General features: G+C 49.3%; 2 protein-coding genes across 3 annotated transcripts in view; both read left to right on the top strand.

Moving 5' to 3' along the window:
• The window catches only part of LOC309351857 (uncharacterized protein), a 32,694-nt gene that overhangs the window by 10,354 nt on the left and 4,229 nt on the right, over nt 1-18,111 (top strand). Inside the window, exon 2 of one of the 2 annotated variants that reach the window (XM_081879979.1) lies at nt 9-2,696. The exons of the other annotated variant lie outside the window; for it this stretch is intronic. Within the exon in view, the coding sequence (XP_081736105.1) occupies nt 127-1,773 (1,647 nt within the window). The 5' untranslated portion in view covers nt 9-126 and the 3' untranslated portion in view covers nt 1,774-2,696. Of the gene's footprint in view, nt 1-8; nt 2,697-18,111 lie in introns of those variants that run through there. 2 annotated transcript variants of the gene reach the window in all.
• LOC309351842 (uncharacterized protein) lies at nt 5,572-11,434 on the top strand. The gene is made up of 2 exons (XM_081879940.1): nt 5,572-5,816; nt 9,290-11,434. Exon 2 carries the CDS (start codon nt 9,445-9,447, stop codon nt 11,257-11,259), a length of 1,815 nt encoding a protein of 604 aa, XP_081736066.1. The 5' UTR covers nt 5,572-5,816; nt 9,290-9,444; the 3' UTR covers nt 11,260-11,434.

Raw genomic sequence — 18,111 nt, 5'->3', positions numbered from 1 at the left:
CCAAATAGGATTTCCTTTCCTCCCACTCTGAAGAAGGAGATGGAGAAGACAGTCAGAACTCCAGGGGATGGGTCACCTTTGGTTTCATGAGGAATAGAAACTAAAATGTGGAATATGCTTTATTGAATGAGCACACATAGTTCACATCAACGACGTCCAACAGGGGAGAAACCACTGAAAGGTATGGAGTGTGGGAAAAGTTTCACTGATAGTGGAAAACTTAGAACAAATCAGCGGACTCACATGGGCAAGAAAGGATTCCAATGCAGGGAGTGTGGGAAGAACTTCAGTCAACATGGGCACTTAAGTTTACATCAACGGATTCACACAGGGGAAAAAACTTTTAAATGTCTGGAGTGTGGAAAGAGCTTCTATCGGAGTGATGCACTTAGAAGACATCAATGGACTCACACGGGGGAGAAACCATTTAAATGCATGGATTGTGGAAAGAGCTTCAGTCAGAATGGACACTTAAGTTTACATCAGCGGACTCACACAGGGGAGAAACCATATAAATGCATGGAGTGTGGAAAGAGCTTCAGTTTCAATGGAAACCTTAGAACACATCAATGGACTCACACAGGGGAGAAACCACATAAATGTATAGAGTGTGGAAAGAGCTTTACTGATAATGGAAACCTTAGAACACATCAACGGATTCACACAGGGGAGAAACCATTTAAATGCCAGGAGTGCGGAAAGAGCTTTAGTGACAATGGACCCCTTAAAACACATCAACGGATTCACACAGGGGAGAAGCCATATAAATGTCTGGATTGTGGAAAGAGCTTCAGTCAGAACGGTGACCTTAGAAAACATCAACGGACTCACACAGGGGAGAAACCATTTAAATGTATGGAGTGTGGAAAAGGTTTCTGTCAGAATGGAGAGCTTAAATTACACCAGCGGATTCACACAGGGGAGAAACCATATAAATGTATGGAGTGCGGAAAGAGCTTCACTCATAGTGGATACCTCAATATACATCAACGGATTCACACAGGGGAGAAACCATATAAATGTATGGAGTGCGGAAAGAGCTTCAGTTTCAATGGAAACCTTAGAACACATCAACGGACTCATACAGGGGAGAAACCATTTAATTGCATGGAGTGCAGAAAGAGCTTTACTCATGATGGAAACCTTAGAAGACATCAACAGACTCATACAGGGAGAAAACCATTTAAATGCCTGGAGTGTGGAAAGTACTTCAGTCAGAATGCAGACCTTAAAAAACATCAACGGATTCACACAGGGGAGAAACCATTTAAATGCATGGAGTGCGGAAAGAGCTTTACTGATAATGGAAAGCTTAGAAGACATCAACGGACTCATACAGGTGATAAACCATTTAAATGCCTGGAGTGTGGAAAATGCTTCAGTCAGAATGGAGACCTTAAATTACACCAGCGGATTCACATAGGGGAGAAACCATATAAATGTATGGAGTGCGGAAAGAGCTTTAGTGATCATGGATGCCTTAGAAAACATCAACTGATTCACAAAGGGGAGAAACCATTTAAATGTATGGAGTGTGGAAAGAGCTTCCGTCAGAGTGGACACCTCAATAAACATCAACGGACTCACACAGGAGAGAAATCATTTAAATGTATGGAGTGCGGAAAGAGCTTTAGCGATAATGGAAACCTTAGAGGACATCAACGGACTCACACAGGGGAGAAACCATTTAAATGCATGGAGTGCAGAAAGAGCTTCAGGCAAAATGGAAATCTTAGAAAACATCAGCAGACACACAGGGGAGAAACTGTTTAAATGTATGGACTGTGGAAGGAGCTGCAGTCAGAGTGAAACCCTTGATTTATGTCAACAAACTCACACAAAACACAAACCTTATAAATATCAGGAAAGTAGATAGAGGTTCAGTCCTAGTGGAAGTTCTAAATCAACAGATTCATTGACAGGATGAACTTTAGGAGTTGAAACCCTACAAACCATCAACAAACTCAAAGAGGAGGAGCAGTTTAAATAAAAAGATTGCAAAAAGTGCTTTATTTACAATGGATTGTTTAAGGAACATCCAGGGACTCTCACATGGAAGAACCCATTTAGATGTATGGAGAACGGGACGTTTTCCTCTCAGAGTCCACTCTTTTCTTTACAGAAATGAACTCAGGAGGAAATCAGTCTTTAATACATGTTGTGTATGTGAAGTTCTGGTGTTTATGTGTAAAACTGTATAGTAATTAAATATTGAAGGTAATGCCAAACAATGTGATTATGATCTAAGATGTAAAGTACCTTTCAATAGAGAAGGGGAGAGGGTTTATCTGGATTGCTTGGTGGTCAGTGAGGGCTGGGCGATATATTGTCCCAACCTTCCAAAAACAATTGATATGGCAACACACCACAGATCACAGTGTGTGTTTCTGGGATGCCCATTTGCCTGGAAGCAGCCGGCAGAAAGCTTTGCTTTGTGAAGCCCCTGAATATGCCGAGTTGCTGACTTCCCTCCCAGAAGACAGGAAGCGAAAGACACACATCCTTTGCCCTTCCAGCCTCTTTCCTCCCTTGCTCCCTTCTGCCGGTATGTCTGCCTGACTTAGATATCCTGTGTGCTGTATTTTTTTTTACTGCTGAAACTGGATTTGCTCTCAGGAGCTAAGTTTTGTGCCTCGCTGGGGACCCAGTGAGAACTGTACGCTTTGAAAGCTCAGTAAACTATTACTGAAGAAGTCCTGCTGCCTCTGTGTGTATTTTTGTCCTCAGCGTGGGAATTGCTCTACACGTGGCCCCTACCCTGCTGCTACTCCGCTCATGCCCTGGAGTTGCTGTACTTAAGCATGCAAGACGGGTGTGTTTGTGTGCACTTAAAAGCAAATAATGTAGGACTCGCCTTTCTATGAGAGTACAGTGGTACCTCGTGTTACAGACGCTTCAGGTTACAGACTCTGCTAACCCAGGAATAGTACTTCGGGTTAAGAACCTTGCTTCAGGATGAGAATAGAAATCGTGCGGCGGCAGCGGGAGGCCCCATTAGCTAAAGTGGTGTCTAGGTTAAGAACAGTTTCAGGTTAAGAACAGACTTCCGGAAGGAATTAAGTACTTAACCTGCAGTACCACTGTGATGTGTTTTCAACTGTTTTTTAAAAAATTTGTAATCTGCTCTAGGATATTCGGATTACAGTGGTACCTCGGGTTAAGTACTTAATTCATTCTGGAGGTCCGTACTAAACCTGAAACTGTTCTTAACCTGAAGCACCACATTAGCTAATGGGGCCTCCAGCTGCCGCCACGCCGCCAGAGCACAAATTCTGTTCTCATCCTGAAGCAAAGTTCTGGGTTAGCAGAGTTGTAACCTGAAACTTATGTAACCCGAGGTACCACTGTACAGACAGGGAACTAACAATAATGATGATGATGTTACATCGCTTAACATGCCCCCTCCCCAGTCATGAATACTTGAGGGCACTCCTGGGTCCATCATGGTCCCTTGAGGCCCATGTCCAGCTCAGGCTAGTCCCCCCCCCCACAGACCTTTTGGGACAGAGAGGACATGGCCCTGGTCCTCCCTGCTCTGCACCAGATGGGAGGGTTGCAACGCTCTCTGTGTGGAACTGCCTTGAAGGCGACTTGGGAACTGGCCCAAAATGCAGCAGCCAGATGATTGGCTGGGCTGCCTCTCTTTATGAAGGACTTTCCACTCCTGCCTCTTTGTCCAAGGAGATCAAGGTGGCATCCAGGGGTCTACCCCTCCCCACTGAGTCCTCCCACAACAAACACATTGGAATACTGTTTTAAAAACCGTTGCACTGGTTGTTTCCTTTCCAGCAGGACCTCTCCTGCTCTGAATGCCTTGGCTTGTGAGACCTCCAGTGGTGCTTTCATGGAACTATAGAGGTGGGTGGCACCCCAAGGATCATCTAGTCCAACCCCCAGCAATCTCAGAGGCCACACTTGCATCTGGAGGAACTAAGTGTTAGAATATTTCCGTTCCATCTTAAGGGACAGGCATGACTGTTGTGTGTCACATGCCTGTTTACACTCCAGCACAGCTTGCTGGGAACTTCTGTTTGTGTACAGTGGTACCTCAGGTTACAGAGGCTTCAGGTTACAGACAGCGCTAACCCAGAAATATTACCTCGGGTTAAGTACTTTGCTTCAGGATGAGAACAGAAATCGTGCTCCGGCGGCATGGCAGCAGCAGGAGGCCTCATTAGCTAAAGTGGTGCCTCAGGTCAAGAACAGTTTCAGGTTAAGTGCAGACCTCCAGAACGAATTAAGTACTTAACCTGAGGTACCACTGTATAAATTTTGCTTATGCTGTCTTGCTTTGGACATGAAGGAGAGCAGACATGATTCCTTTCTCCTGATGTGTGCTGAATAAACTGCTTGTAAATCTGCTCACATATGCCTCTCCAGCCACTTCTGTTGTGCGTTTATTCTGCTGAGTGTGCATGCCCAGCTTCTGAAGCTCCGGTTGCAGTTTCATGCTGATCCAAGGACTGGAGATTGCCCAGCACACGGATTCCTTGGATGCACCCCAACACTAAGCACTGGAGGAGAAAATGAGCCCTTCAGGATCAGGCCAAAGGGCTCCATCTTATAGGGGAGACAGCAGAGGAGCCACCCATCGCCCTGTCCTCCTCCTCCTTCACGGATTGGCCTCCTCCTCTTTTAACGCCACCTTGATTGGTGGCCTCTGCCTCTTGTGGGAGGGAGTTCCACAGGTTCTACTCTGCCCTGCAAGAGGAAGCGCTTTCTCTTCCCTCCCTCTCTCCCTCTCTCCCTCCCTCCCTCCCTCCTTTCCTTCCTCCTTGCACAGGTGAGGTTTTAGGGGCCAGGGTATATTTCATGTCCGAATGTTTCTATCCGCGGACAACCTCTATTGTAAAAGGGGACTGATCCATACATCTGAATGGGCATTCTCTGCATGCATTTCCCCGCTCCTGGATCCAAGGGGCCAGCAGCGCATCCATGCAAAGGAAGAGCAGAGCTGCCGCCCTCCTGCGCCCCTCCGCGCCCTGACTTGCCCCCCTCTTTCCATGCAGCGCTGGGACCCCATCCCTCCCCATGGGCCCTATCCTGGGAGAGAGGAGACTCACCGGATCCCAGCAGGCGCCCCCAAACAGCCTCTGCAGAGCCGAACCAACGGGACCCCCACATGCCCGACTTCTTGCAGGAAAGGGAGGGGTTGGGCTTTCGCTCTGGAGGACCCTGTCCCCCCCCCCCCGTCTTACTTTCCTGTCTAGTAATCTAGCTCGTTTCCGTTTAACCCTTGGCAAGCCGAGCGCACCCAACTCACGCCTCTCCCTTTTTCCAGAGCCGGAGCATCGCGCACCAATGGCATCCCGAGAAGGCGGAGCAGGAGAGGTTTATGGATTACTTCGGCAAGGGATACATCCAGTTTTGGACAGCAGCTGAAAGGCCCCCTAACAGCTGGCCCCTGAACACGGGTCCTAAGAAATCTTCACTGGCTCCCGGTCCGTTTCCGTAAACATTGCAGGGGGGGGGACCCCGCTTTGCAGATGGATTGCCGGGTTCAGCTCCCCCCCCCCCAATTCCTCCCTTCCTGGTACATTCCCCTCTCACCCCGCCCCCACAACCCCAAATCCCTCCACCATGCGCTGCACCTCTTCCTCCTCCTCGCAATCCGGCTTCTGTTTCCGGAATGAGGGGAGAGAGCCCCCCTCCCAAACTGCCTGCTTTTCCCGCAAGTGGAGCTTCTACTCCGAATTGCTGCTCTGCGCCGTAGCTCTAGGGGAGCGCGCTTTGGAAAGGAAAGGCGGGGCGTCATGGGAGGGACCCCCCCCCCGTGGATGTTGCAGGAAAGAAGAATCGGGAGCGAGGACAAAGAGGTAGAGGGGTCGCGGGGGGCGGAGAGGGGAGAAAAGGACCCAGAGACCCCCGCCAGCTCCCCAGAAGGGGAGGGCCTGCATCCCTGCACGTGTGCTGCGAAGGGGGCTTTCCTTGGCCCCTTAGGCGCCCTGGCGGGGGCGGACATAGTGCCCCCACCCAGGAGGTTCCCACGAGGGCCCCCTTGCCCCGTTTCCCCCGCACAGGCATCCCTGGGGCCCTGTGGGCTCCGCATGGAGAAAGGCGGGCCATGAAAGGGTTAAGGGGCATGAGGGACGCCTGGATAGAGACCCCCCTGTCCCTCCTCTGATAGTCTTGGGGTGGCCCCTCAGGATGGAAAGATGGGGGGTGAGGAGTGAGCCGCGCCAAGGGGGCCTCTGGGTGCAGGGGAGACTCTGGGACAGAGGGATGGATTTGAGGAAGTGGGGAGGGGGAGCATCCCTGGGGCAGGGAAGGGCAGCATTGAGGGGGGTGGAGATAGGGATTCTCTAGAGGGGCCGCCTTGGCTTCTCCCTCCCACCCAGGAATCGGCCACCCCTGCAACCAGAGGGTGGGGTCGTGTCCCCCCAGCCCTCCTTCCTGCAACCTCCATCCTCTTCCCACCCCATGAGCCCCCATAAGCCCCTGCCCTGTCCAGGAAGAGGGGAGGGGAGAGGCCTTCTCAGAAGCAGCTCTTCGCTTCCGCAGTCCCACCCAGGAAGCAGCCAGAAACCTTTCCCTCTCTCTCAGGCCTCCATCTTTATGTTTCTCTTCCACTGCCTGGTTCCAGTACAAATAAAAGACAGTAAAACATCAGACATTAAAAACCTCCCGATAGAGGGTTGCCTTCAGCTGTCTTCTAAATGTCAGAATGTTGCCCATTTCCTCGCCCTCTGCCTGCTTCCCTGTAACTTCGCTTCTTGCAGGGGGGGAATCAGCAGAAGACCTTCGAAGGACCACCTCCCTGTCCAGACTGAGAGATTTGGGGGGAGATGCTCCTTCAGGTCTACAGGGCCGAGGCTGTTGAGGGCTGTAGGTTGCAGATCTTGCTGCTCCATAACAATCTCATTCAGCAAATAAATTTATTACTGAAGGCAAAGAAGCATAACAGGATCCAAAAAATAGCAAAAACTTAACTTACGTAAAACCCTAACTTAGCATACCAAAACTGCACTCAAGTAAGAATCACACAAGCTGAGTAGAGAAATAGCAGACTAGGAAGTGGGACCAGGCGCCTTTCGGCCTTGTAATTTATATTAAATGTCAGAGTAACCTTGGGACTGAATAACAAGCCTGGCTCACTCCAGTTTAAACCACCTTCATCTGTTTCCCCAAAACAAGAAAGGTTCTTCATAACCTCATCGCAACTTATCCCACCACCAGCTCTCAGCAGAAAGGAAACTGCCGAGTTTCAGGAAGCCTGCATTAGGTCAATACTTTTTTTTGCCTGGAAAATGCAACCATGACACTTTAAAGGTCAGCACCAACAGTGTGAAATGTGCTTGAAAATCTGCTTGGAGCCAGGTAAGATCCTTTAGAGGAAGTGATATGTGGTGTCGGCGCTGCTCCCATGCATTTGCAGTTTTGGGTCACCTTCAAAGGGAGTCCCATCTACACCACATAGCAGTAGACCAAGCTGGAAATAACCAGAGCATGCAGACAGTCTGCGGGGAAGGAGGGTCTCAGCCTGCATTCCAGATGGAGCTGCTAGACAGCTGCCCTGGACATAGAATTGACCTGTGCCTCCATGGTCAGCTGTGAGTCCAAAATGACCCCTAGGCTGCACACCTGGTTATTTAGGGGCACAGTTACCCCATCAGGACCAGGGTGTCCACCACACCTGCCCACTGCCTGTTCCCCAGGGACAGTACTTCTGTCTTGTCAGGATTCAAGCTCAATCTGTTAGCCACCATACTTCTTCAAACCACCTCCAGGCACCAACACAGGGCATTCACCACCTTCACTGGTTCCGATTTAAATGACGAGAAGAGCTGGGTATCACCCACATACTAGTGAACACCCAGCCCAAAAATCCCTGATGATCTCTCCCAGCAGCTTCATACAGATATTAAATAGCTTCATATAGACATTGAAAAGCATGATATTAAGCAGCTTTCCCCTCAGACTCTAGTGCATCAGAGATCATCAACGAGCGCAACCAGGGCAGTTTCTGTTGCATGATGAGGCCTGAATCCCAATTGGAAGGATCAGGGTGGCAGAAGCTTTCCTGCTCCTGCACCCCCAAAAGCTCCAGGCACAAGACTTTGATTAGCTATGAAGGGGCCATCCAATACTTGGTGGTCTTTTCTTCAAAAGACAAATATTCTGAATACTTTTTAATTGATGTATGATGTAAATAGCGCTTCTGTTTTCCTTGTTCCACATCGGAGAAACTTTAATACACAGATCTGAGCTCATCTCTCTGCCTTAAACTGCTGTGTTAGCAGCACTGTGAGCCTGGGCAGTGTGTTTGGGGGTCCTGGGCTGCCTAGACAACCAGACCCCCTTCTCAGCCTGGCTAATATGTTCCCAAGGAAAGCAGAGCAGTACGTCAGGCACCAGCTTGACTGCAGGAGTGGCTGGAAGGAGGTGTGCAGGACAGAATCCAACCCTCTGAGAGACTCCACTCTGGATTTGTATAGGTTTCCCTAAATTGCCTTTTCGTCTCCTGAAAATAACTCACGAGGCAGCAAAGTATTACGACTAGAGTTTTCCTTCTCGATGGGCTTTCTTCCCTGGTTGACGAGTCCCATCTGCCCTTCACTTTCCTCTGTAGCATGGGCGGAATCTGCCTTCTTGACTGTAGGATTCACTGTTGTTCTCATCCTCTCCATCCACCAAGTCCTTTCTTCACCTGCATTGGAATTCCCTAATACACCAAGGATTTGAGACCCAGCAGCTATCCTCACCTGGTTTTGCCAGGCGGTTGAAGCCGTTCCTGGGATTGTGGCCCCTATTCCATCCTGATAGCTTCTGGAAGCCACAGATGAGAGCTGAGTGTAGGGTGGGGACCAATGGTGGATAAATTACCCCATAAGGTGCATGACATTTTCCCCACCAAAGGAACTACCACTCCCCTAACACCCCATGACATCGTATGATTATGTTATTTAAGACAGAACAGGAACAAATTCATGTCCCCAGAAATAACACAACCTCAGACCATTAGTGAATCAATACTACATTTTCAAGGTACTACATATTCCACTAAGTACAGTTTATCTATTGGCCTTGAATATCCTGCTTTTCAGTGTCATTTTAGGATAGTCCTGCATCTGAAGACGGGGACGAGATCAGACAGCACACCATTCTTTTAAAAAATCAAGCTGCTTTATGAACATTGATTGAGGATTTAGAAAGTTGCTCATGAATTACTATCATTTGTCATGGCAACTTCACTTCCTAAAAACTGGGAACATGGGTAGGAGGTGAGGAAATGTAGGAGACGTTGAAATAGGAGGAGCTAATGGAGCTTGATGTGTTCTCTTTCCCTTAGTTCTCTTCCTTGAAACCCAAACAGGATTTCCTTTCTTCTCACTCTGAAGAAGGAGATGGAGAAGACAGACAGAACTCCAGGGGATGGGTCATCTCTCTCCCCCCCCATTAGGAATAGAAATTAAAATGTGTGAAATGCGGAATATGCTTCATTGAATGAACACACATAGTTCACATCAACGACCTCCAACAGGGGAGAAACCATTTATAGGTATGGAGTTTGGGAAAAGTTTCACCGGTAGTGGAAAACTTAGAACATATCAGCGGACTCACAAGGGCAAGAAAGGATTCCAATGCAGGGAGTGTGGGAAGAACTTCAGTCAAAATGGACACTTAAGTTTACATCAACAGATTCTCACGGGGGGAAAACCTTTTAAATGTCTGGAGTGCGGAAAGTGCTTCAGTCAGAATGGAGACCTTAAATTACACCAGCGGATTCACACAGGGGAGAAACCATATGACTGTTTGGAGTGTGGAAAGAGCTTCAGTTTCAATGCAACCCTTAGAAGACATCAACGGACTCACACAGGGGAGAAACCATTTAGATGCATGGAGTGCGGAAAGAGCTTTAGTGATAATGGAAGCCTTAGAACACATCAACGGACTCACACAGGGGAGAAACTATTTAAATGCATGGAGTGCGGAAAGAGCTTCAATCGGAGTGGACAGCTCAATAAACACCATTGGACTCACACAGGAGAAAAACCATTTGAATGTATGGAGTGTGGAAGGAGCTTCAGTTTCAATGGAAACCTTAGAACACATCAACGGATTCACACAGGGGAGAAACCATTTAAATGCATGCAGTGTGGAAAGAGCTTCAGTCAGAGTGGACACCTCAAAGTACATCAACAGACTCACACAGGGCAGAAACCATTTAAATGCATGATTTGCGGAAGGAGCTTCAGTTTCAATGCAACCCTTAAAAGACATCAATGGATTCACACAGGGAAGAAACCATTTAAATGCATGGAGTGCGGAAAGAGCTTTAGTGATAATGGAACACTTAGAAGACATCAACGGACTCACACAGGAGAAAAACCATTTAAATGTATGGAGTGTGGAAAGAGCTTCAGTCACAGTGGACAGCTCAATATACATCAACGGACTCACACAGGGGAGAAACCATTTATATGTATGGAGTGCGGTAAGAGCTTTAGTGATAATGGAAACCTTAGAAGACATAAACGGACTCACACAGGAGAGAAACCATTTAAATGTTTGGAGTGCGGAAAGAGCTTTAGTGACAATGGTAAACTTAGAACACATCAACAGACTCACACAGGAAAGAAACCGTTTAAATGCCTGGAGTGTGGAAAAAGCTTCAAGCGGAGTGGACAGCTCAATAAACACCATTGGACTCACACAGGAGAAAAACCATTTGAATGTATGGAGTGTGGAAGGAGCTTCAGTTTCAATGGAAACCTTAGAAGACATCAACAGACTCACACAGGGGAGAAACCATATAAATGTACGGAGTGTGGAAAGAGCTTCAGTCAGAGTGGACACCTCAATGTACATAAACAGACTCACACAGGGCAGAAACCATTTAAATGCTTGAAGTGCGGAAGGAGCTTCAATTTCAATGCAACCCTTAGAAGACATCAACGGACTCACACAGGGGAGAAACCATTTAAATGCATGGAGTGCGGAAAGAGCTTTAGTGATAATGGAACACTTAGAAGACATCAACGGACTCACACAGGGGAGAAACCATATAAATGTATGGAGTGTGGAAAGAGCTTCAGTCACAGTGGACAGCTCAATATACATCAACGGACTCACACAGGGGAGAAACCATTTAAATGTTTGGAGTGCGGAAAGAGCTTTAGTGATAATGGTAAACTTAGAACACATCAACGGACTCACACAGGAGAGAAACCATTTAAATGTTTGGAGTGTGGAAAGAGATTCAGTCAGAATGGAAACCTTAGAAAACATCAGCAGACACACAGTGGAGAAACTGTTTAAATGTATGGAGTGTCTAAGGAGCTTCAGTCAGAGTGGAACCCTTGATTTATGTCAACAAACTCACACAAAACACAAACCTTAGAAATATCAGGAACGTAGATAGAGGTTCAGTCCTAGTGGAAGTTCTAAATCAACAGACTCACGGACAGGAAGAACTTTAGGAGTTGAAACCCTTGTTGTTGTTTAGTTGTGTCCGCCTCTTTCTGACCCCTGGACCAGAGCACGCCAGGCCCTCCTGTCTTCCACTGCCTCCCACAGTTTGGTCAAACTCATGTTTGTAGCTTCGAGAACACTGTTCAACCATCTCGTCCTCTGTCGTCCCCTTCTCCTTGTGCCCTCCATCTTTCCCAACATCAGGGTCTTTTCCAGGGAGTCTTCTCTTCTCATGAGGTGGCCAAAGTATTGAAACCCTACAAACCATCAACAAACTCAGAGAGGAGACGCTGTTTAAATGAAAAGATTGCAAAAAGTGCTTTATTTACAAAGGAGTGTTTAAGGAACATCCCGAGACTCTCACATGTAAGAACCCATTTAAATGTATGGAGTGTTGGAGGTCTTCCTCTCAGAGTCCACTCTTTTCTTCACAGAAATGAACTCAGGAGGAAATCAGTCTTTAATACATGTTGTGTATGTGAAGTTCTGGTATTTATGTGTAAAACTGCATAGTAATGAAATATAGAAGGCAATGTCAAACAATGTGATTATAATCTAAGATGTAAAGTACCTTTCGATAGAGAAGGGGAGAGGGTTTATCTGGATTGCTGGGTGATATAATGTCCCATACTGGTTTCTAGACCACATTGTGATAACCTTTCAAAAACAATTGATATGGCAACACACCAAGAATCACAGTGTGTGTTTCTGTGATGCCCATTGGCCTGGAAGCAGCCGGCAGAAAGCTTTTATTCGTGAAGCCCCTGCAGATGCCGAGTTCCTGACTTCCCTCCCAGAAGACAGGAAGCGAAAGACACACCTCCATTGCTCTGCGTCGTTCCACCCTCTTTCCTCCCTTGCTCCCTTCTGCCGGTTTGTGTGCCTGACTTAGATATCCTGTGTGGTGTATTTTTTTACTGCTGAAACTGGATTTGCTCTCAGAAGCAAAGTTTTGTGACCCACTGAGAACTGTATGCTTTGAATGCTCAGTAAACTATTACTGAAGAACTCCTGCTGCCTCTGTGTGTTTTTTGACCTCAGCGTGGGAATTGCTCTACACGTGGCCCCTACTCTCCTCCTGCCCTGAAGTTGCTTTACTCAAGCATGCAAGACGGGTGCATCTGTGTGTGCACTCAAAAGCAAATAAAGTAGGACTCGCCTTTCTTTGAGAGTACAGTGGTACCTTGGGTTACAGACGCTTCACGTTACAGACACTTCAGGTTACAGACTCTGCTAACCCAGAAATAGTACTTCGGGTTAAGAACTTTGCTTCAGGGTGAGAACAGAAATCGCGCGGCGGCAGCAGGAGGCCCCATTAGCTAAAGTGGTCTCTAGGTTAAGAACAGGTTCAGGTTAAGAACGGACTCCGGAAGGAATTAAGTTCTTAACCTGAGGTACCACTGTAATGTGTTTTCAACTGTTTTTATTGGGTTTTTTAAATTTTGTAATCTGCTCTAGGAGATTCGGATTACAGACAGGGAACTAACAGTAATGAGGATGATGATGTTACATTGCTTAACATGCCCCCACCCCAGTCATGAATACTTGAGGGCACTCCTGGGTCCACCCTGGTCTCTTGAGGCCCATGTCCAGCTCAGGCTAGTTCCCCACCCCACAGACCTTTTGGGACAGAGAGGACATGGCCCTGGTCCTCTTTGCTCTGCATCAGATGGGGTGGTGGAACTGCCTTGAAGGCGACTCCGGAACTGGTCCAAAACACAGCAGCCAGATGATTGGCTGGGCTGCCTCTCTTTATGAAGGGCATTTCTCTCCCACCTCTTTGCCCAAGGAGATCAAGGCAGCATCCAGGGGTCTACCCTTCCCCACTGAGTCTCCCTACAACAAACACATTGGACTCCTGTTTTAAAACAGTTGCACTGGTTGTTTCCTTTCCAGCAGGACCTCTCCTGCTCTCAATGCCTTGGCTTGTGAGACCTCCAATGGTGCTTTCATGGAACTATAGAGGTGGATGGCACCCCAAGGACCATCCAGTCCAACCCACAGCAATCTCAGAGGCCACGCTTGCATCTGGAGGAACTGAGCACTGGAGGAGAAAACGGGCCCTGCAGGATCAGGCCAGAGGCCTCCCTCCTATAGGGGAGACAGAGAAGAGGAGCTGCCCATTGCCATCTCCTCATCCTCCACAAATTCTCCTCCTCCTCTTTTAACACTACCTTTATTGGTGGCCTCTGCCTCTTGTGGGAGGGAGTTCCACAGGTTCTACTCTGTCCTGCAAGAGGAAGCGTTTTTTCTTCTCTGCCTTCCTTCCTTCTCCTTTCACAGGTGAGGTTTTAGGGACCAGGGTATATTTCATGTCCGAATGTTTCCATCCGCGGACAACCTCTGTTATACAAGTGGACTGATCCATACATCCGAATGGGGTTTATTTGCATGCATTTCCCCACTCCTGGACCCAAGGGGCCAGCAGCGCAATCATGCAAAGGAAAAGCAGAGCTGCCGCCCTCCTGCGCCCCGACTTGCCCCCCTCTCGCCCTGCAGCGCTGGGACCCCCGCTCTCCCCATGGGCCCTATGTTGGGAGAGAGGAGACTCACCGGATCCCAGCAGGCGCCCCCAGGCAGCCTCTGCAGAGCCGAACCAACGGGACCCCCACACGCCCGACTTCTTGCAGGAAAGGGAGGGGTTGGGCTTTCGCTCTGGAGGACCTGCCCCCCCCCCGTCTTTCTTTCCTGTCTAGGAAACTAGCTCGTTTCCATTTAACCCTTGGCAAGCCGAGCGCACCCAACTCACGCCTCTCCATCTTCCGAGAACCGGAGCATCGCGCACCAATGGCATCCCGAGAAGGCGGAGCAGGAGAGGTTTATGGATTATTTCCGGCAACGGATACCTTCAGGTTTGGACTGCAGCTGAAAGGCCCCCTAACAGGTGGTCCCTGAACACGGGTCCTAAGAAATCTTCACTGGCTCCCGGTCCGTTTCTGAGCACCATTCAAAGTGTTGGTGCTGACCTTGAAAGCCCCAAATGGTCTCAGCCCAGTAGAAGGGGAGGAGCGTCTCCACGTCCATCGCTCAGCCTGGACACTGAGGTCCAGCTCCGAGGGTCTTCTGGCAGGTCCCTCATTGCGAGAAGTGAGGTTACAGGGGGCCTTTTCGGTTGTCGTGACTGCCCTGTGGAACGCCCTCCCACCAGATGTCAAGGAGGCAAACCTCCATAGACGCCTAAAAGCAGCTCCGTATTGGGAAGCTTTTAATATTTCATGTTGGGTCATGTTTTCTTCTATTCTTTTGGAAGCTGCCCAGAGACAATGTTCTTGTTCTTGTTGTACATGTTGTTGTCGTTGGACATCCAGCTTTTAATAGCCAACAACACAGAGATAAAGGGCTGCTTCGTTCTGTGCTTTTGGACTCCTGTGTGGGGTTATGGTTCTGGTGCTTGTGGATTTCATGGGATTTAATGGCATGCCATTATAAATGCAGGGGATGAGTGCATTTACACAGACACATTTCCACAAAACACCAAAACTCCGGCATGTAGCCGCAGGTGATACAATAGGAGCCTTTCTGCAAATGGCCTTTGCAACACAACTCACTGGGTGGTAACAAAGTAAACACATTTGCCTCTTTACAACGGATACTTTCGCTTAGCCCCGTTTCCTCAATGAATCCACCCATTTCTTGATGAAATGGAACTTCTGCCAGGAAAACCTGAGCTGAAACAGAACAGAGAGCAAAACAGCAGCCCTGTCTGACCCCTGTCTGACTCCAGACTCCCCCAGTCACGTGGAGGGAGATTCTTCCTGAGCCCCCCCCCCCGTGAGAAGGGTATATGATCCATTGATGATCCACATGATCCAAGCAGACTGGTCCAAAGAGCAGATCTCTATGCCTGAATGAAACGGGTCTGCGATGATGGATTCTGGAGTCAAGAAATCCGCCATTTCCAATGATCTCTCAGGCTGGCCGGGAAAAGTCAGGGAGCAGGAATCCTCAGGCATCCCGATGGACAGACAGACTTGTCATGTTGCCAAAACATGAACTCGGAGTCTGATCTGATTTCTGTGTACAACTCATTTTGTGGCGCAGCCGGGGATGTTTTTGGGGTGCTCTCTCAGTAATGGGGGGGGGCTACTATCTTAGGGTGTACAAATTGCAACGCGCTTTAGTTCTGGGCTGCTTCACTCCTTGCATGGGGAGGGGGGCTCTGCGCGCAAACACATCAACAGCTGCCTTGCTTTCTTCCTGGCCTCATCGTGCCACCTCTGACGGACAACCAAGGGATGAATTTTACCTGGGTGTCTGGAGTGTCTCGTGTGTGTGTGTGCAAAAGCCAAAGCCCATTTTGTTAACGTTACACAGGAGTCACGGAGCCCAACCCGCTACTCAGTGTGCACCAATACTGTCCTAAAACATGGAATGGATCTAAGATCATGGCGTGGGGTGGGGGAGGGTAGGATTTTGCAATGTAAACATTGGGGGGGGGACCCCGCTTTGCAAATGGATTGGCGGGATCAACCTTTTCCCGCTCTCCTCATCCCCTGAAGGAAGAAGGGAGGGGGAAACCTTCCTCTCCTTTGCCCCCCTCAATTTCTCTCTTCCTGGTACATCCTCCTCTCACTCCGCCCCCACAACCCTCAAACCCCCCAGTATGTCGCACCTCTTCCTCCTCCTCCTCCTCCTCCTCCTCTCCATCCGGCTTCTGTTTCCGGAATGAGGGGAGAGAGCCCCCCTCCCAAACTGCCTGCTTCTCCCGCAAGTGAAGCTTCTACGCCGGATTGCTGCTCTGCAGCGTAGCTCGCGGGGGGGGGGGCGCTTTCGGAAAGGAGAGGAGGATGGGAAGAGGAGGATCCCCGCCCCCCACCGTGGATGTTGCAGGAATGAAATGAGACTCGGGATCGAGGACAAAGAGGTAAAGGGCTCCCGGGGGAGGAGAGGGGAGAAAAGGACCCAGAGACCCCCGCCAGCTCCCCAAAGCGCCTTTCGTGGGCCCCATGGGAAGGGCCTGGATCCCTGCACGTGTGCTGCGAAGGGGGCTTTCCTTGGCCCCTTAGGCGCCTTGGCAGCGGCAGACATAACCCTAACCATATAAGGCGCCAGGGGACACTCTGGGTGCAGGGGAGACTCTGGGACAGAGGGAGGGAGTCGAGGAAGTGGGGAGGGGGAGCATCCCTGGGGCAGGGAAGGGCAGCATTGGGGGGTGGGGAGAGGAAGACCAGTCTTTGGGGAGACTTCTCCATGGTGGCGCCTGCGGGGATTCTCCGGAGGGGCCGCCTTGGCTTCTACCTCCCTCCCAGGAATCGGCCACCCCTTCAAGGCAACCAGAGGGATCCCTGGAAAGTGGGGGGTCGTGTCCCCCCTCCCCTCCTTCCTGCAACCTCCATCCTCTTCCCACCCCATAATCCCCTGCCCTGTCCAGGAAGAGAGATGGGGAGAGGCCTTCTCAGAAGCAGCTCTTGGTTTCCGCATTCCCACCCAGGAAGCAGCCAGAAACCTTTTCCTCTCTCTCTCAGGCTTCCATCTTTAAGTGTCTTTTCCACTGCCTGGTGCATTGAGGATGAGGACAATGTACACCTCCTAACAACTTATTCCACCACCTGCTCTCAGCAGAAAGGAAACTCCCTTATCAGCTAAAATGTTCCAGCTAGAGAAAACACCAGCATTGAATCACACAGAGTAAAACCACCAGAACCTTCTTGAAGCCATAAACCAGGAATGATTGAGCTCTCTACATTAGTTCAATACTATTCTATGCCTGAAAAATGCAACTATGACACTTTAAAGGTCAGCACCAACAGCGTGAATTGTGCTTGAAAATGCGCTGGGAGCCAGAGAAGATCTTTTAGGACCAGTGTTATGTGGTTTCCGCGGCTGCTCCCAGTTACTAATCCAGCTGCCGCGTTCTGGATTAGTTGCAGTTTCTTAGTCACCTTCAAAGGTAGCCCCATGTACAACACATGGCAGTAGTCCAAACTGGAGATAACCAGAGCATGCACTACTCTGGTGAGACAGTCCGAGGGCAGGGAGGGTCTCATCCGGTGTACCAGATGGAGCTGGCAGACAGCTGCCCTGGACACAGAACTGACCTGCACCTCCATGGACAGCTGTGAGTCCAAAATGCCCCCAGGCTGTGCACCTGGTCCTTTAGGGCCACAGTTACCCATTCAGGACCAGGGAATCCTCCACATCTGACTGTCGTCCAGGGACAGTACTTCTGTCTTGTCAGGATTCACCCACAGCCGCCACCCATCCTCAAACCACCTCCAGGCACCAACACAGGGCATTCACCACCTTCACTGGTTCCAATTTAAAAGAGAGGAAGAGTTTGGTATCATCCACATACTGGTGAACACCCAATCCAAACCGCTGATGATCTCTCCCAGCAGCTTTGTATAAATATTTAAAAGCATGGGGGAGAGGATGGAGTTCTGAGGCACCCCACAAGGGAGCACCCAGGGCTCAGAACACTCATCACCTAACACCACTTTCTGGACATGGCCCAGGAGGATACCATAGTCAAAGGTCTCCAAATCCACTGAGAGAGCCAGCAGAACCAGGAAACAGCTTTCCTCTCAATATCTATCCTATTGGAGATAATCAGCCAGGGCAGTTCAAGTCCCATGATGCCTGAATCCCCATTGGAAGGACCATGGTGGCAGGAGCTTTCCTGGTCCTGAAGCCCACAAAAGCTTCAGCCACAATACTTTTATTAGCTTTCAAGGGGCCACCAGATACTTTGTCTTTTCA

The sequence above is a fragment of the Podarcis erhardii genome (assembly GCF_964252035.2).
Source record: "Podarcis erhardii genome assembly, chromosome: 10".
NCBI classification, from domain to species: domain Eukaryota; kingdom Metazoa; phylum Chordata; class Lepidosauria; order Squamata; family Lacertidae; genus Podarcis; species Podarcis erhardii.
This window is presented reverse-complemented; position numbering and strand designations above follow the sequence as displayed.

Bases quoted from the DNA above. Each gene is read 5' to 3' on its own strand.
- LOC309351842 (XM_081879940.1), top strand. From the start codon at position 9,445: ATGAACACACATAGTTCACATCAACGACCTCCAACAGGGGAGAAACCA.